The 17,762-nt window shown below is 52.6% G+C and overlaps 1 protein-coding gene across 1 annotated transcript; it reads right to left on the bottom strand.

Moving 5' to 3' along the window:
* LOC118697209 (interferon-induced protein with tetratricopeptide repeats 2-like) lies at positions 1 to 17,395 on the bottom strand. Its single transcript, XM_036399743.1, is given in 4 exon segments — positions 1 to 344; positions 347 to 1,371; positions 2,180 to 2,250; positions 17,336 to 17,395. Coding segments are annotated over 4 exon segments (1,500 nt in total).
* Positions 17,396 to 17,762: the final 367 nt, after the last annotated feature.

Here is a 17,762-nt window from a genome sequence, read left to right as displayed (position 1 = left end):
CTAGCCTTGGGAGAAGTCATGCCAAATTCTCTGTGGGATGGGGTGATCCTCATCATCTAAACCAAGCACCGCAGGTTCCCTGGGCAGGTGCTTGTCGGCCTCTTGGAGGAAGCGGTGGATGTCATTGGCAGCATCGGCGTCACCGTCGTGCTGGTAGGTCTCAGCTATCTTCAACAGCCTGTAGCCACATTCCCTCCTCTGGTCTGTCTGCACAGGGATTTTGTAGCATTCCATGAACTTGGCCTTTGCCTCAGCCTTGCATTTCTCCCGGTAGAGGAAGAAATCTCCCCAGAAGAGATTCAGGGCTTGACGGCATCTGAGGCTCAGGGTGTTGATTTTCTCTGCAGCTCCTCGTAGATCTTTTCTTCCTGTGCTGGCTTTTTTACACCGATGAACTCTGCCAACTGCAGCTTGACAAGTGTAAGGTCAAGGTCTTGATGTTCCTGAACAATTTGCTGGAGGTCCTTGATGGCTTTACACCGTATCTTATCCCCGTCTTTCTGATTTGCTTTAAGCCAGCGTTGCTTGTAGCAGTTGGCCAAGGCCTGGTAGAGAAGGTGGTAACCTGGGTCCTGCTGCCGGGCTTGCTGGATGACCCGCAATGCTTCCTCTGTTGACAGTGGCATCCAGAACAAAGCTGATAGTTTGAGGACCTCGGGGTCAGGGCTTTTCTCTACACATTCTTTAGCTAAGCCAATTGACTTTTCCTTTTCTACTCTTTCAAGTAGCCTGGCCAAATATATTTTGGCTCTGTAGTTTTCTGGCTGCTCCTTGACAATTCTTTCCAACTGGATTCTGGCTTCTTTTTCAATATCAGGTTGCCATGAGAAATTCCAGGAGGAATAAAGAGCCATTGCAAGCCCAGTACGGAAGGAGCTGTTCTCTGGTTCAAGCATCAAGGCCGTGTTGAAGCACTCCCTTGCCCGTCCCCCATTTCGGGCTCTGATAGCCAGGAGGGACCAGCCTTTGAGGGCCTGGATGTGCGGGATCAGCCGCACGTCCCAAGGAGTTGGGCAGAGCTTCTTGGCTCGTTCCTGGTAGATTTCAGCTTCCTCGTAGGAGCCCTGAAGGAAGTGGATCCAAGCATAATTCCCGTAGATGATCAAAGAGCCAGCAGTCGATGCTGGTAGATGCTTCTCCTCGTTGTGCTGCTCAGCAGCTACGAGGCTCTGCAGAGCTTCCTTACTCTGGTTGTTCAGCTGGTGCAGGTAGGCCTGGAGCCCCAGGAGGCCCACCTGGTTCTGGTGAGCTGTGTGCTTGATCTCAACATCCAGCTTCTGCAGGAGATGCCAAAGACTGAAAGAGTCGACATCCATCTTCCAGGTGAAGTGACACTGAAGGGTATCCAGCTTCTCCTTCAGCTGCTCCTTGCTATAAAGAGGAAGTGATGAGTTATTAAAGGGTGTGCTCACACAGAGGGAGAAAAGAGGAGGGGAGGTGGAGGAGGAGACTCTCTCCAGTTGCTCAACACACCCCTTGCACTCAGGCTACTAAAGAACCTGCAAATCCTTGTTCCAATCAGCCCATTGTTCAGGGAGCTCTCTGTGAGCCTTCCCGTTAAAGAACAGCAAGCCAGGAATGGAGTCACCAGTGCCTGGAGCCAGGGGTGCTCTCTCGCCTAAGGCAAAGGCCCTTGGATGGGCTGAAGAAAGGGAGAGTAGAGCCAGCCCCACCCACAAGTTGAAAGACTGGTTTCTCTCGTTTCACCTTCTGTGAGGAGGAAGCAGGGATTTTGTCTTCAGCTGAAAGGTGAAGAAATTGCTCAAAAAAGAGCCCAGCAAGGTAAGGAAGATGTTAGACTGGAGTGTCTCTTCCACGAGGAAAGGCTGAGAGAGATGAGACTGTTCAGCTCAGAGAGAGAAGGCTCAGAAGGATCTTAGAGCTGTAGAAATACCTAAAGGGAGGGTGCAAAGCAGTGCCAGGCTTTTTTAGTGGTGCCCAGTGCACAAACAAGCCCAGGAAGCTCCATCTGGACATCAGGAAATTTAACTGTGAGAAGAAGAAAGGCCTTGCGCATCTTTCCTGCACAGGTTGTGCAGTCTCTACCCTCAGAGAGACTCCAAAGCTGTCTGGATGCAGCACCTTGGACAAGGTGACTTTGAGAGGCCCTTTCCAGCCTTGTCCCCCCTCACCCTGTGGCTGTGGGAGCTGTGACAAAAAGGGGATGCTGTGCACTCACCTTGGTTTTCCTGCGGCCATCGTGTCACTGTTGAGGGATGATGGCTTGGCTCTTCCACCCAGCAGCAGATCCTGAGCACAATAGTCTGTAACCTGGAGACTGAGCCTTAAATAAGAAAGCTCTCTCCTGGGTGGAGTCAGATGAAACCACCTGCTGAGGATGAAACGAAACAGGAAGAGCTTAAACCAAAAATGAGAGTATTCTCTTCCTATCTGAAAGTTATCACCTTCCCTTCATAAAATGCTACTGGGGTCTGGATAGACAAGAAAGGGAACACTATGGTCAGAGCAGCAGGGTCTGGACTCCCCCCTGGAGACCTCCCTGCTGAAAAGGACTTCAGTGTTACAACTTTTAGGAAGAACCTGGTGTAAGGTGATGGAGGATCCATCAGAATGGGAGCATGGCATCACGCTGGCATCATCAGTGATGAGCCAAAGGCTCCTTGTGACTCTGCAGAACTTAATCCCCAGGCCTTGTCTGGATCTGCCCTCTCAGTTTTGCTGGAGTTTCTCATCTGCCTGTCACAGAAACTGCCCAAAAAAAAAGGGGATGAGAATTGCATTTGCATGTTTGGTGTGAGGTACAGCAGTGCACCTGGGGAAAATCCCCAAAAATCCTTCCCTAAGGAGCAGGAAGTGCTGAGAGAGCACAGGATGCTGAGCTGGAGATGGCCCCAGGGCTATCAGCAACTCACCAGGCAGCCACTGGTAACCACTGAGCTTTTGGCACGTGACAGAAACCAGTGGAAGTGACAGAAAAAACACAGGTAAAATGCAGGACACGTGGTGTGTCTGGGTGTAACGGGGGATTGCAGCCCTGGGAAGAAAGATTCCAGTGGAGAGAATAGCAGAAAATGCATTTTAAAAGGTAGCCTCAAGTAAACTCTAAAGAGAGAAGGAAGAAACCACCAGCCTTAGAATCACATTCCTCCCAGCAAAGAAGAAAAAACCCATCACTATTTCCCCCTCAGGATGCTGATGAGTCACTGCAGCAGCGCAAGGGAAGGAGGAGAATTTACTGCTGGAGGAGCAGGGTAGATGCTTTTATCCTCTGTTTATTTTTTTCTGTTGCTGACAACCTTTAATAGAAAATGAGTAATTTGGCTATTAGTGTTAGCACTGCTGGATGAACAATGAGTGGTTGCTCTACCTTGATTAGGCAGAAGCATTAATTAGACAACGGGTAACATCTAATTCTTGAATCTTCACGTCAGCATCTTCTTTCAGCATCTTTTTGTGCATCTGAGCTTGACCAAGCTGCTTCTCTCTTGCCTGGGGTGGCCAGGATGGGGCTCTGTGAGTTGGGTGCTGAGCAGATGTTTTGTCTCCCTGGGCTGGGGCGGAACTGGCAGGATGGAGGAGAAAATTCTCTGCTCCAATCCCTCAGGCCTTGACAACAGTTCTTGGCTATTTCTGCTAATATTAGGGCTGGTTTGAGGATGATTACAGTTCTTTGCAACAGCTATTAATATCATACAAAGGTTGGATGGAAGTCAAAAATAACAGCAAATGAGAAAACTACCAACCAGCAGCCAAAAAGGAAGTACAGGCAAGGCTTGGTGTTGTGAAAGATAAATGGTGGGAAGGAAAAGCAAAAGAGCTGCAATGAGATGCAGAGGAAAAAATAATACAAATATTTTTGTTGGTGGTTTGAAAACAGTCCTTGGCTTCAAAACATTCTGTTACATCAAAAAACACGGATCGAATTCTGAACTGGTTGAAAGGAAATCCTGGTTTATTTGTCCAGAAAAGCACCTGTTTGTTATAAAGTTCCCTCAGCTGATTCTGGGCCACAAGGAAGGGGCTGTGAACCACCAGGGTGAGCTGCACTGTGGGGCAGGAAAGACAGAACCTGGAAAAGCTGCTCTGCAGAGAGTGCCTGCAGCCTTGGGAAGCTTCAAGAATCTCCATCTGAGTAGCCAAGGCCAGAACTAAAAACACTTTGAGGTGTGGCTGCAGAATTTCCCTGAGTCAGTCTGAGTCCTGGCTGAGCATCTGTAAATTGTCTCTAACTTCCTTTCTGGCGCTCAGATCCAGGTGAGGCTGCTGTGAGTAAGAGCACAGGTGACAAACAGGGGTTTTCTGTTTGCCACAGTTCCTATTGCCCCCCTTCAGCTCCCACTGGCTGTGCTGCTCCCACGGGAGTACCAATCTCTCCGGGGAAAGGTGGTGGTAACAGCAGACTTTAAACCTTTAAAGCCTTTACCCTTTAATTCTTTCACAGAGGTGTTTAACTCATGGCTTTGTACAAATCCCTGGCTGAAAACCTGAGGTCTCCCCCTGCCTGGAAACTTGGGGAAACAATCCTTTGCTATCAAGGTGTGAAGGCCTGGCACGGGTGCCCAGAGCAGCTGTGGCTGTCCCTGGATCCCTGGAAGTGTCCAAGGCCAGGCTGGATGGGGCTGGAAGGACCCTGCTCTGGTGGGACCATGGCAGGGACGTGGAGCCGGACGATTTTTTAGGTCCCTCCCAACATAAACCTTCCTATGACCTCAATATTTTTGATGAGACCAAAACAGGTAATGCTTCTCTCAAAAAAGGGCTTAGGACCTTTCAAAAATGGCCATTTTCCCCTCCTGTCAGCTGCTGACAGCCTCTGCCGAGCACAGGCGTTGCTGCAGGACTCGGTGCCAGCAGATGGCAGAGGCTCCCCACGGATGGCACTGCCGGGTTCGTGCGGCGCCGTTCTCTCCCCAGCCTGGCAGAAACAGCGATGCTTTTCACCACTTTTAGATTTCTGCCTCGCAGCTGGATTCTTTTTCAACAGTATTCCAAACCCCCTCCCCTTTATTTGGATGAAAATATCTATATTTGGGCAAGAAGTGGCTTCCCGTGGAAGAACACAGAGACCTTAGAGAGCTGCCTGGGGAGGGTGTTCATCCTCCTGAGCTGAGCAGGGCCCAAGGGAAGGACTGGGCAGCATTTAAAATGAAAAAGGAAATATTTTTAATTTAATACAGGCAGAAACTGTGAAACCAATATTCTTGCCTCAGCACAATATTTGCTCTCCTTGTTTCCAAATGCTTTGGGTGTGCAGCCTCTGTGCACACCCTGGTCCTTCCTCACTCCGGTAGTGGTGCTTGGATCTACTGGTTCCTCTGGACAAAGGTGGCCTGGGCTTTCTGCCTTGCTCACACCCGAGTGCTGGGTGACCACCAGGGCCTGGATTTGCTGCTGGGGGTGACACAGGGAGCTCTGGCTGGAGCTGGCAGGGAATAGCTGCACTCCAGACACTCCTGGTTCCCCCAAGCCCGACAGGGGATGCTGGTGATGCTTTTCTCTCCTGGGCAGCCACTCAAGCAGAAAATGGAGCTGTTGTGCATTTCAAAACCTTCCAAATACCTTCCAGAAGCGCCTTTCTCTCCTGAATGAATCCATCTCCAAAACCATGAGTGCCTGTTTACAGCTGGGTGAGGCACTGAGGTCACTGCAGAGCCTTGATCAGCACGGGAGAAACGATTCCAGGGAGTAGAGCCCCGATGATAGCGAGGGCTTCAGTTAACTGCCCCCAGCCCCAGGGTGTGTCTGGAGGGGCTGGAGGACCCTGAGATACCAACGGCCTGCCCAGGGAGGGCAGCTTATCTCCCAGAGCAAAGCCTTCCCTGCTATCAGCACCCCAGAGACACCCAACTGTCTTCCAACTGCTCTGATGGGGCGATAAACCCGGAGCGTTTGCTGCTCCAGGGGCTCATCTGGGGCAGGGAGAGCGGCAGCATCCTGGTGGGGAGCACCGGGAGAGGTTGGGATGTTGAGAGTTCTTAACTCTCCCTTTTGATCCAGCTCCTGCCCTGTGAGGGGCTGCAGCCTTCACCCCATCTGAGAGCGAGGAAAACCTCAGGAAGTTAAAAAAACAGCAGTGAAAATTCAGGAGGAATTTCTTCATGGAAAGGGTGGTCAGGCATTGGGAGGGGCTGGCGTCCTGGAGGTGTCCAGGGAATGTCTGGATGTGGCACTCAGTGCTCTGGTGGGGATCAGGCACAGCTTGGCCTCAGAGGCTTCTCCAACCTGAATCATTCAGGGATTCTGTGTGAAATGCTGGAAGTGGCTCCTGCAGCTCCACTTGGAGCAGCCCCTGAATTCAGACACCCCTCGAGGGTGTCAGTGTTGTGGTTTTGCAGTGGTGGGAACGTCCAGGACCTGCTCAGTCATTCCAGGGGACTGGGAATGGTTCAGCTCAGAGCACAATGAGGGCACAGAGAGAGCAGCCACTCTTTTTTACTCTTTCTTTGTTGTTTACTCTAGAAATGAATCGATGACGAGGTGACCAGGCCCACCAGGAGAGGGTACAAGAGAATCCATGGGATTTTTGGTGTTGTTAATTAATGAAAGCCAGAGCATGAGGGAAAATCAGAATTTCTGCTTCCAGCAGCTGGTCCAAAGGCACGTGGCCCTGCTATCATGGCATGAAAGTAATGAAAAATTGCGGTGTCCAGATTTGATAAGATTGCAGCAGCTCTCACTGGCAATAATGGAAGAGTTTCTGAGTGTGTAAGGAATCTGTGGATCTCAGTTGTTCTCCAGACAAGGAGCTGATGGAGGGTAATGCCAAGGAGGCTGAAATGTCAAAACTTCAAAGGGTGGTGGATCAAATGAGGGTTATAATTGAGGGAGGAGAGAAATCTCAGAGTAGTAAGGAAAAAGCAGGGTAGAGATGCAGTAGAATTCATAGTACACTTTCAGGTGATTCGGGTAAGATTAAATTCACTCAGCAGATGCCAGAAAGCCAAGAAGGGAACCTTAACCCAGAGAGGGTGGAAAATAGTCAAGGAAGAATGCCAAAGGTTTCTTTTAAAACAGAGGCTGAAGATCAGAGAGAATTATGTGGTGTTGGGATTGGGAAAACAGCGGAACAAGCACTTAAACGCGTTGTTTGTCAGCACCACAGAGAATGAGAAACTGCAACGGTAATTGGGCAAGATCCAACCATCCCAAGCAAAGATAATTGAGCTAATTTACATCTACAACGATGTTCTGAGTGCTGTGCTCCCAGAAGAGGCTGTAAATACATAAAGTTTTATGGCTTTTGATACTGTTCCACATGGCCCATGAGAAAGAGAGAGAAACGCTTCGGATAAAATCACCCCAGAGCGTATCCAGGACTGCGACAGGCCCTGCCCAGGGGACGATTGTCTGTGGTTTCCTTGCAGAACAGGAGGGAAGAAGTGAAGTGTGTTTTTGAGAGCTTGAAGAATTGGATCAGGAATGGTGGAACAGGTCCTGGATGGGGCAGGAGAATGTTTACTTCTCACCTCTGTTGGTGGAGGCTTCTGTAGATAGCATGGAAAAGAAACTAATTTTAATTGCCATGAAATTCATAATTGCTCTCCCAACCAGGGATGGAGCCTGGGTATTTCTGCAGACAGATCCTGAAAAACCCCTGCTCCCTCAAGTGCTGTGTTGCTCTTGGGCTGCTGCTCTCCGAAATGGCAGCGCTCCCTCCTGAGCAGGATTTTACCTTTGCCAAAGTCCCAAACAAGAGATTACGTGATGCGATTTCCTGAGCGAGCAGGACTGGCTCTAACGACCCACTGAACCTCTCGGCCTTGAAGGTTGAGGTTTGTTTTCTTGAGCTTTAGCTTGGCACCAACCCAGCAAAGCCTTTGTGTCCCAACTTTTATCTAAACACGCGCACAAAGAACGGGGAGAATAAAAACATGCGGTGTCTTCTAGAAAGAGAAAACAAACTCCGTGTCTCTCTCCCTAATTCTGAGTCTTCCTCCATCAGCTTTCAGGAAACAAAGGGACAGAGGTGAGCTGTTTTCTCTAAACTATAATTTCCCCCCAGTGAGACCGCAGCACCCTGCTCACTCCTCTGTCAAGCGGAGCTGGAGGTGGTTATTTCTCACCCAGGCACCTCTAACAGCCTCATCCATTTTTTTTCTCCTGGCTTTTTCTCCTCTTTTTCAGCTCAGAGCACCTGAAGCTCTGAGAAGGCTGTCAGAGCCTTCCTGAGAGGTTTATTTTTAGCAGCACGAGCACGCTCCAGGCCCTGGGGAATGCCGTGAGTGGCGTAGAAACACTTGAAAATACCGAACCCCCCCCTTTTCCACACAAGTGAGCTCTTAAACCTGCCCAGACTTTCTAATGGCTTCATCCAGTCCTTGCGGTCGTATTTCATTCCAGGGGGTTTTATTTGATGTTTCAGCCCTGAGATCTTTCTCCCCGTGTAAATGTTTATCGGGTCCCTGGACTCCGTCTCTCTGAAGCACCGAAATCCTGAAACCTCTTCCCTGAGAGCCTTGGACGAGTCCCGTGGCTCTGGGCTGGCTCTGACCCTGTGAAAGGAGAGCCCCTGATTGTTTTCCCAGCCAATCTTCCTGGGGAGCAGCTCCTGAGCCCCTCGCTCTGAGGCTCTGCCGTGCGGGCACTTCATCATTTCATCCTTTCATCCGGAGCTGGAGCTCAGCAGCCAAGCAGAATTTCCTTTGAGCTGCAGATAAGCAGATCCTGGTGATAGGGAGGCCCTGCTCAAGCTGCCCCTGGGCTTCCAGCTTTGAGAAAAGCCTCGAGGGCTGAAGGGGAAGGAAGTGTTTAATGCTGTGGACATAGGAGATGAAGAGAAAAACAACACCCAGGGATGCATCGGCCTTAAACACATTCCCTGACCAGCCCAGGGTGGGCATCCCAAAGCAGCCACGGAGCTGGCAAATGCTTTCTAAGCTGTGTTTGGTGAGAATTCCTCAGGAACTGGCAACAAAGAGTCAGCTCATTGTGCAGGAAGCCTCAATCAGCCGTGGAGAAAGCGGATCACATATTGAAAAATCAAGTTGTCTTTGTGAACAACATGAATGGTCAGATTACAGAAAGCAAATCCCTGAAAAAAAACCCAACCAATTCCAGGCTCTTCACTGAAGGCTCAGAGTGCAGCTGAGTGCTGAGACATGAAACGTGTCAGGGCATGCACAGCATCGCTTCTTAGAAATCACAGCTCCTCTCAGCATCAGCAGAATTTAAAAATGTAATCATTTCCACCTCCAGAGAGCAGAGGGAAATGGCACCCGGTGTTATCAGAAAGATGGAGCAGGATAGCAAAGTTGTGGTCAAACCCAGCAGAAGATACTTTCAGTCAGACTGGCCCTTGAAAGAAAATCTTAGAAAAATCGATAACAAATCAAGCTCAGCAAAAACCAATAGCAAATCAAGGCCAAACAGACCAAGGACTTCTGGAGAAGTACTCCCTGATTTCACAGATCCATATGTGCCCCAGCAACACAAACTAATGGAGGGCAGAGAAACATGGGCAAAAAGTTGCACCATGGTTGCAAAAGCAAAGATTGGAGGAAAAAAAGTGTGATCCAAGGGTTCCAGGGACACAGGAGAGAGACTGAGTGTGGAAAACCCTCATTTTGGGACCACCTGCCCGAGCAGCTGATGACTGGGCAGAATATCCAGGAACAGACTTGGTCAGAGCGAGACAGAGCAGGACAAGGATCTGCAGCTCAGGGACCTTGAATCCCAGGTCCTGCTGTGCCCTGGTGGGATGGGAGCTCCTCATGGAGGGTCCCTGGTGATGGGCACATCACCCCATAGAGGGGACAGAGGGACAGCCGCGTCCCCATGCCGGGGAAGGTGTCCCAGCTCTGCCCACGCCTTCCAGGAGCTGCCTCCAGATGGTGCTCCAGCCGATTCTGTGGGATTTGAAAGGATTTGATTGTGCCACGGGTGGCTTTTCTGGGCTCAGCGGTAGGGAAGGAGGGTGGCCCGTGCTGAGCTCTTGCAGGGAGCCTTCGGCTGCCTCTGCCAAGCTCTTCCTCGCTGTGAGCAGCTCCTCATTCCCAGCAGCTCCTCATTCCCAGCTCATGCACTGGGAGCCCCCGAGGCTGGCCAGGAATGAGTCACAAACACGGTCCCTGTAGGAAAAGAGAATTATGGATTCATAACCTTGACTGTTCTGGCTAGGAAAGGTTTATTTGTGCAGTTTGCTTTATAAATAACCCAGAAAGCTGCAGCTTTGTTTTTCATGGTCTCAGACCCAGCGTGTGGAGGAACCTCATCCAAGCCCTGCTCTGGGAGTCCTGGCCAGGCAGAGCAGTCCCTGTGTTTGTTTAATGACTCAGAATGCAAAACTCACCATGAGATAAGGCCCAGCAGTGGGGTCAGTGACTCTGTGGCTGTGGGGGACAGCACTGAGGACCCTCCTGGCCCTGGGGTCTCACCAATTATCCTCCATCCCTTCTGGGGATCCCACAGAGCCTCCTCGTGACCCTCACTGTGCTGTATCTTGAGGAGAAAAGGGTTAAAAAGAAACTGGAGCGATTTAGTGGAGAAGGGAAAGATTTGAGGTCAAAGAGCAAAATGTTCCCAGAGGGATTCACGAGGAAACCTGTGGAGTCACCAAAGAGAGGACTCCAGGGAGAAGCTGAAATCCTGAGAGGGAAATGAGCCCTGTAGAGGCAAGGTTAAGCCTGGCATTTGAAATCTGTCAGCTGGGATGATGCTGCAGCAATCCTGTTCAGCAGGGCTGAGGGACCAGGGGTGTTGTACCAGGAAAATCATTGCTGGCCAGGCTGGGGGAGGCCTGGCTTCCTGGCACAGGCAGGCAGAGATGCCACAGCCAGAGGGGAGCCACTCCTGAGTGCTGCCCCACAGAAAGCTCCTTGCTGCTCCCATCCCAGCCCTGGAAACAGGACAATCCCCTGTGCTCCTGTGCAGGTGGCTGGGGACAGAGAGCAGCATCAATGAAGAGTTTTTCATTTTGTGGGATTGTTTCCATCTCTCCACCACACAGTGTTGTTCTCCCTTTCACAGGAACAGCTCCAGCTGCTTTTTTTTATTACAGGACCTGAGTGCAGGAAAGGGGCAAAGACTCCAAGGATGATGCTGAGAGGGATGAGCCAGGGTCTGACAGGAGAGTGCAGAGTCTGGAAACCCTGCCAGCCTCAGGCACTGAGAGCTTTGCAAAGTGAGTGGAAAAAAGGCAGGGAGTGAATAGAAAGGCCGTGCTCAGCACTTGGGGGACGTTCAGCCTCTTTCTCCCATTGCAAAGGGCCCTTCCCCAGGTGGTTTTGCCTTCCCTCAGCCTGATTTGCAGAGCGCTCAGGATTCCAACAAATCTGTAAAACTGGATCCTTCCCTCGCCCGGCCCACTCTTCCTTCAGCCCTTATCTGCCCTTACCTGTCTCCACTAGGTCGCTTTAAAAGTCCCAGACACTTCCTTCCTTTGTTTGTCTTGGCCTGAAAGGGAAATGTCTTGTGTGTCAAAGGTTTAGTGCAAATTCCTGTCCAAGCTCTTTACTACCTCTGGCCTTGGTAAATTAAACTCCTTCTCCCAACTGGGGATTTGCAGAGTGAATCAAATTCTCTCCCCACATTCCCCCTCTCCTGTCTGCACACGGCATTGAGATGGAGCAGCAAATCAAGGGGTTAAATCCCTCCAGGCTGCTGCAAGTTTGGGATGGAAAAGAAGTTCTGGGTTTCAAATGTGTTTGCACAGAGCCGGAGTTTCTCAAGGGCTGTGCCACTGTCACAGCTCTCCTTTCTCTTTAGGAAAATCACCTGGGCTAAGAGACCCAAAGCAGGACAGGGGGCACGGCCTTGCTGAGCGCTGCCCGACTCTGGGGAAGGATTTCTCCATGGAAAGGTTGGCCAGGCCTTGGCAGGGGCTGCCCAGGGAGGTTTGGAGTGCCCATCCCTGGAGGTGTCCAAGGAAGGCCCGGAGGTGGCACTCAGGGCTCTGGGGTGGTGACAAGGTGGGCATTGGGCACAGGTTGGGTGGGCACTGGGGACAGGTTGGGTGGGCTCTGGGCTGGTGATAAGGTGGGCATTGGGCACAGGTTGGGTGGGCTCTGGGCTGGTGACAAGGTGGGGATTTGGCACAGGTTGGGTGAGCTCTGGGGTGGTGACAAGGTGGGCACTGGGCACAGGTTGAGTGGGCTCTGGGCTGGTGATAAGGTGGGGATTGGGCACAGGTTGGGTGGGCTCTGGGAGGGTGATAAGGTGGGGATTGGGCACAGATTGGACTCAATGATCCCTCAGAGCTTTTCCAGCCTCAGGGATTCTGGAATTCTGTGACCTCAGCGCTCTTTCCCCAGGGCACACAGAGGGACACTGACAGTTCCTGCCACCCTGGAAGAGTGAAAACCACGGTGAGCCTGAGATGGGAGAGGGAATCTGATCTCCCATTTCCATCCCAGCCCTTTGCCCGTGCTTGGCTGGGAAGCAAAGGAGGAGCTGTCCCTGGGAGGAGCACTGGAGGCAGCAGGTGCAGAAGCAGAGCGTGGGCCTGGGGCTGCCAGGGAGGGCTGGGCTGGGTCACCACAAGCAGGAGCTGCTTCAGTTGGGAGCCCCTTCCTCTGCAGATGAGCACCTTGATGTCAGCTCCCCGTGCTCCCGTGCGGTCGCTCACACCTGACTGCGGCAGGGCCGGGGCTGGCAGCTGCTGAAACCACAGCCTGGGGGAAGCCAGCTCCCCGAGAGAGCAGCCTGTGCTGCAGCAAAACAACCCCTGCCAGGCCCTTCCCACCCCGAGCCCCTGGGCAAACAGGAAACTGCTGCAAGGGTGCAAGGGCGAGGGTGCAGGCCCCAGGAATGGACCCCCGGCCCCAGCTGTGAGCGATTTCCAGGTCAGCACTGGGGTTTGCCTGGCCAGCTGATGCACTGGCATCCCAAGCCAAAGCAGGGCATGAGCTGGGCACTGGCATTGCCTCCCCTGAGCTCTGCCTCCAGAGGAAACGTTAAACTGCTGCAGCACCTGCCCCAGCAGTGCCTCAGGTGCTGGTGCTGCCGTTAGAGGCACCAGGAAAACTGGGGAAGAGCCAAGAGATGGGTTCAGCCCTGGTTTCCTCTATGCCAGGGCCACTCTGCCTGCTAGCAGGGCTTCAGAGTAAGTCACGTTCCCTTTCCTGCCCCACAATGCCCCTTCCAGCTCTGAGCTCCTCCAGGAATGTGGAATAAATCAGAATCCCAGAATAGTTTGGGTTGGAGGGGACCTCAAGCCCATCTCGTCCCGTGTCCCTGCCATGGACAGGGACAGCCCCACCTTGCCTGGTTTACCCCTCTCTGACAGCTCCAAAATGAACCACGATGAGGAAGAGCAGCCTCTCCTGCTGCTCTGTGCCAGGATCTGAGGCTGGAGGGGGCAGGAAGAGAACTCTGAGCTCAGCAAGGCACCTCCAGGTTTCTCCACCTCTGTTTTTCCATCCTGGTCCTGTCCTGCGCTCCCTCAGCACACGAGAATGCTCAGAGTGTTTCACCACCACTGCTCAAAGCTTTCCATTGTTGAAATTCCCAGAACCTCCCCGGAGCTCCCTTGGTTCAGCACCTGCCTGTTGGTGACATTTAATCCATCTGTGGTGATTTGGGACTGTCACAAAGGCACAGCAGGACCTTGTTGATGGCAATGCGAGAGCAAACAGCCTCTTCTGTGGCTGCTCCTGCTGAGCCCAGCCCGAGATGCTCCTGGCCCTGGCACTCACAGGCTGTGGCAGGAGCCAAGAGCCACCACGGGACACAGGGGGGATGATGGATTGCAAAAGTGGCCGGGAAATTTCTCATACATTTCCTGCAAGGTTTGAAGTCAGTCCTCCCTGTATGACACCTCATCCCTCCTCTTCACAGCTGCTTCTCATTTTCCAACCATAGTCTTCCTGTTTTGTTAGCTTTTTATTTTTATTTTTATTTTTTAATCATTTTTTGGGAAGGTGGGGGTCTGTGTTTAACAGCTGCACACAATTCCCCCCCGGCCATGCCTGCACCCATCACTAAATATAGCCTCAGACAGGCCAAACAAATGAGCAGGGCTGGGGTTAATAATCATAAAATGGAGTTCAGCTGTCTCTGAACTGTGATTTACTGGGACCCAGGCCAGGCAAGATCCTCCTCACGCCCTCGCTGCAGAGTCGTCCACAGGGACCAGCCCCTTCAAAAGGGGAGAAACGGTTGGAAATGCCTTTTCTGCAGCTGGAACTCGAGATGGGAAATGGCTCAAGCAGATTTGCTGCTGGGTGAGGTCTCCGGGGCGGTGCTGGGCTGGATGCTGGTGATGCCTCCTCCATCCTTGGAAGCTCAGAGCTGGGAGAACAGGTGAGTTTAACCTGCCTGTGCTCCCCTCTGGGGCTCCTGAATGAACAGTGGAACGTCCCTGAACCAGGAATCTGTGCCAGGCTTCTCCAGTCACTGAGTGCATCCCACTGGGGTCAGAGGTGTGAGGGGCAGGGATGTCTCATATCCAAAACCTTCTTGGTGTTTGTCACACGGACAGAGACTGGGGACACTGAGCCCTTTTCTGAGCAGCTGGGGCACCCTGAGAGTCCCCCTGGGGTTGGTCACTCTGTTCTCTGCTCAATCCCAACGTTGGTGTGCAGCACCTGCAGAGTTCAAATTGTGCCCTAACTCCCAGCAAAGGCTGGGCCAGGCTGCTGCCTGCAGAGCCTCAAACAGGGGCACAGGGCAGGGCTGTTTGAGGGGCTGGGCCGCCCCAGTTCTGCCCCTTGGGTGCCCTGAGCACCCTCCCTGCAGTGGCTGGCAGGAGGCCACGGTGCCACACGTGTGGCACTGCCACCTCTGCCCCAGACACGCACAGGGCCTGGGTCTCTCCCAAGTGACCTCCCTGCTCCTCAGGGTATTTTTAGCCACCGTTTCTTGCAGCCATAACTCTTCCCCTCCTGCAGAAACAAACCTGCTCCTTCCCTGCCTTCTATGGAGAGATGTGGCTGCAGGCAGCTCCCCTTCCCTGCCTGGGGCATCTGCTGCCCACGCTGCTGCTGCAGCCCTCAGCCACGGCTGCTCTGCTTTGTGTCTGGGCACTGCTGGCAGCTCCCTTCTCCCCGGGCTGGGAGGGGATCTCAGGGCTGTGGGAGCCAAAGCTGGGCTCTTGTCAGCACCTGGGGGGGGTCTGGGCAGGCTCAGGACCCTGGGGCACAGCAGCACAGCTTGGTCCTTGTGCCCGGACTGGGAGGGAGGAGGCCCTGAAGGAGATGATGGGCGTTGGGGTTTTTCAGCAAAGCTCAAACTGTTACCCAAAGGTTTTCCAAACTCCATCTGCCCCTTTATGCTCCTAAACACCATCTGGGACCTGCTGTGGCCTCGCTGGTGACAGAAATAACAGCCTGGATTTTCCACCTGCTGATCACAGAACGGTTTGGGTTGGAAGGGACCTGAAGGCCCATCCAGTCCCACCCCTGCCATGGGCAGGGACACCTCCCACCTTCCCAGATGAGCTCTCCTGGTCTCTTCACCTTTGAAACACAAAGATTTCCATCTTTCACCCTCTTTCTTCCTCCTGGGAGACTTTGGTCAGCCATCTTAATTAGCCAGGATTGCCTCACTTCCTCAGGTCTGGAAATGTCTCTGTTGAGCAGGGCAGTGTCTCTTATCTGCTCCTGGCCTTTGAGCAGCTCTGCTTTTGGCAGCTCCTGCCTCTCCTTACACCTAACGTGCAGATGATGCAAAGGTCCAAGTAGGCAAAAGTTTGGAGCTCATTACAGGAGCTGCCTCAGCCCTGGAGAGGAGTGACCCTGTCCTGGGCACTCAGTCCAGCGTGGCTGGTGGCCAAACTCCCCCCTCAGCACATCTTGCCCATGGCCATTGCCTTTCCTCTCAGATCTTTCCCTGGGATCCTTACTTTTATCTTTTTTTCCCTCCTGTTTCAGAATATCAGGTTCTTTTATCTGAGAACAGTGGCATAAAAATGCCATGAACAATTTTTGTCACCCGTGGGGCTTCTGCAGGGCTGGCATCACTTGGTTTTTAGAGGTGGGAGGAGGATGACCACGGTCCTCCTTTCCCACTGCCATTGTTCCCGTTGGCATGAAAGGATAATTAATGCTTGGGCTGGAAATTGCCAGGACAGGTTGACTGTGATTCTCCAGCCCAGGAGCAGGGCAGGGAGCCCAGCTCCTCTCCCGGGAGAGTTTCTGTGCTCTCTGCACAAAGCAGGGCAGCCTCAGCGGATGAGGTGGAGTCTGTCCCTCTGCAGGGCTCCCGGGAGGATCCTCCTGGCTGCTGGAGATTTTCCTTCCCTCACACAAAACCTGCAGCCATCCCCACATGAGGCCAAGCCTGTTGTTGGACAGGGCTGGGTGAGGCAGGAAGAGCATCACCGTCTCCTCCTGGGGCTGAACCCTGAAGGTCCTTGAGCAAGGTGAGGCCTACACCCTTGGGAAGGTTTTGGGGGCAGGAATTCCAGGTGGAAGGAGCCACCTCCTGGAAGGGCTCAGGCTTGCAAGCACGGCAGGACAGTCCCTCAGCTTCCTCCCCTCTCTCCTGCTTTCCTTCGGGCACTCATCATCCTCACGAGCTCTTCCCGTTTCTGCTCCCACCGTGAGAGCAAAGCTCAGAGCTCTGGTCCCAACTCCCATCAGATCCAGCAGATGCTGCTGTGCCTCTGTCCCTCAGCATTTCAGATCCAGCAGATGCTGCTGTGCCCCTGTCCCTCAGCATTTCAGATCAGATGCTGCTGTGCCTCTGTCCCCCTCAGCATTTCAGATCAGATGCTGCTGTGCCTCTGTCCCTCAGCATTTCAGATCCAGCAGATGCTGCTGTGCCTCTGTCCCTCAGCATTTCAGATCTGATGCTGCTGTGCCCCTGTCCCTCAGCATTTCAGATCCAGCAGATGCTGCTGTGCCCCTGTCCCTCAGCATTTCAGATCTGATGCTGCTGTGTCCCCGTCCCTCAGCATTTCAGATCAGATGCTGCTGTGCCCCTGTCCCTCAGCATTTCAGATCTGATGCTGCTGTGCCTCTGTCCCTCAGCATTTCAGATCTGATGCTGCTGTGACCCCGTCCCTCAGCATTTCAGATCAGATGCTGCTGTGTCCCTGTCCCTCAGCATTCCTGCAGACTCAGAATGATGTCTGGAAGAAGCTGGGCCGAGATTTTGCTGTCTTGGGTGGAAGTTCCCATCTTGGGCCAAACCCCAGGACTATCAGATGAGGAAACAAACAGCACTTTTCTGACCCCAAAATCCCAAAGCTCATGTTTGGGAAGCTGAGGTTCAGGAGCTGAGGTCTGTCCCTGGCTGTGCCCTGGGATGGGGCTTGGAACAACGTGATTTAATGGAAGGTGTCCCTGCCCAGGGCAGGGGTGGAACAAGCTGAGCTTTAAGGCCCCTTCCAACCCAAACCATTCCGGGATTTTGTGTCTGGACGCTCTTATTTCTCTCATTTCCCACCTGCTCTCTCAGGCTGCCCCGTTTCCCTTCGTTTCCCTTCGTTTCTCACCGAACAGCACAATTTCCCTTCCCACTGGGACCGGGAGCGCTGGGTTAAAGCCGCCGTCATCGGGTGTCAGCGCTGCACGGCCACTTAACCCTCTCCGCGATGGGAAAAACAAAAGGAAGAAGAGGAAGAACCGAATTCTGTGCCGGTGACACTTTCTCCCGGCCAGCAAACAAAAGTTTTACGAGCTGAACCCTCTGGATGCTGCATTCCAGCTTGGTAACATTTCGGTAACACATTGCAAACGTTTGACTCATAGAAACTTGGACGGCTGCAGCCGGGGGAGGGGGAAGAGCGTCACATTCCCATTCCCGGGCAGGGTTTGGTTGTCGGATTTTTTTTTTTTTTTTAAGAACTGAAACTTCTCTCTGTTTAATGAAAAAAAAAAAAAAAAAGTGTTTGAGCCTGACGATTTCCACCGGTGCTCTCA

This window comes from Molothrus ater, chromosome 30, assembly GCF_012460135.2.
Source record: "Molothrus ater isolate BHLD 08-10-18 breed brown headed cowbird chromosome 30, BPBGC_Mater_1.1, whole genome shotgun sequence".
In the NCBI taxonomy this organism is placed as follows: Eukaryota; Metazoa; Chordata; class Aves; order Passeriformes; family Icteridae; genus Molothrus; species Molothrus ater.
Note: the sequence above shows the minus strand (reverse complement) of the source record. Positions and strands in the feature narration are given on the sequence as shown.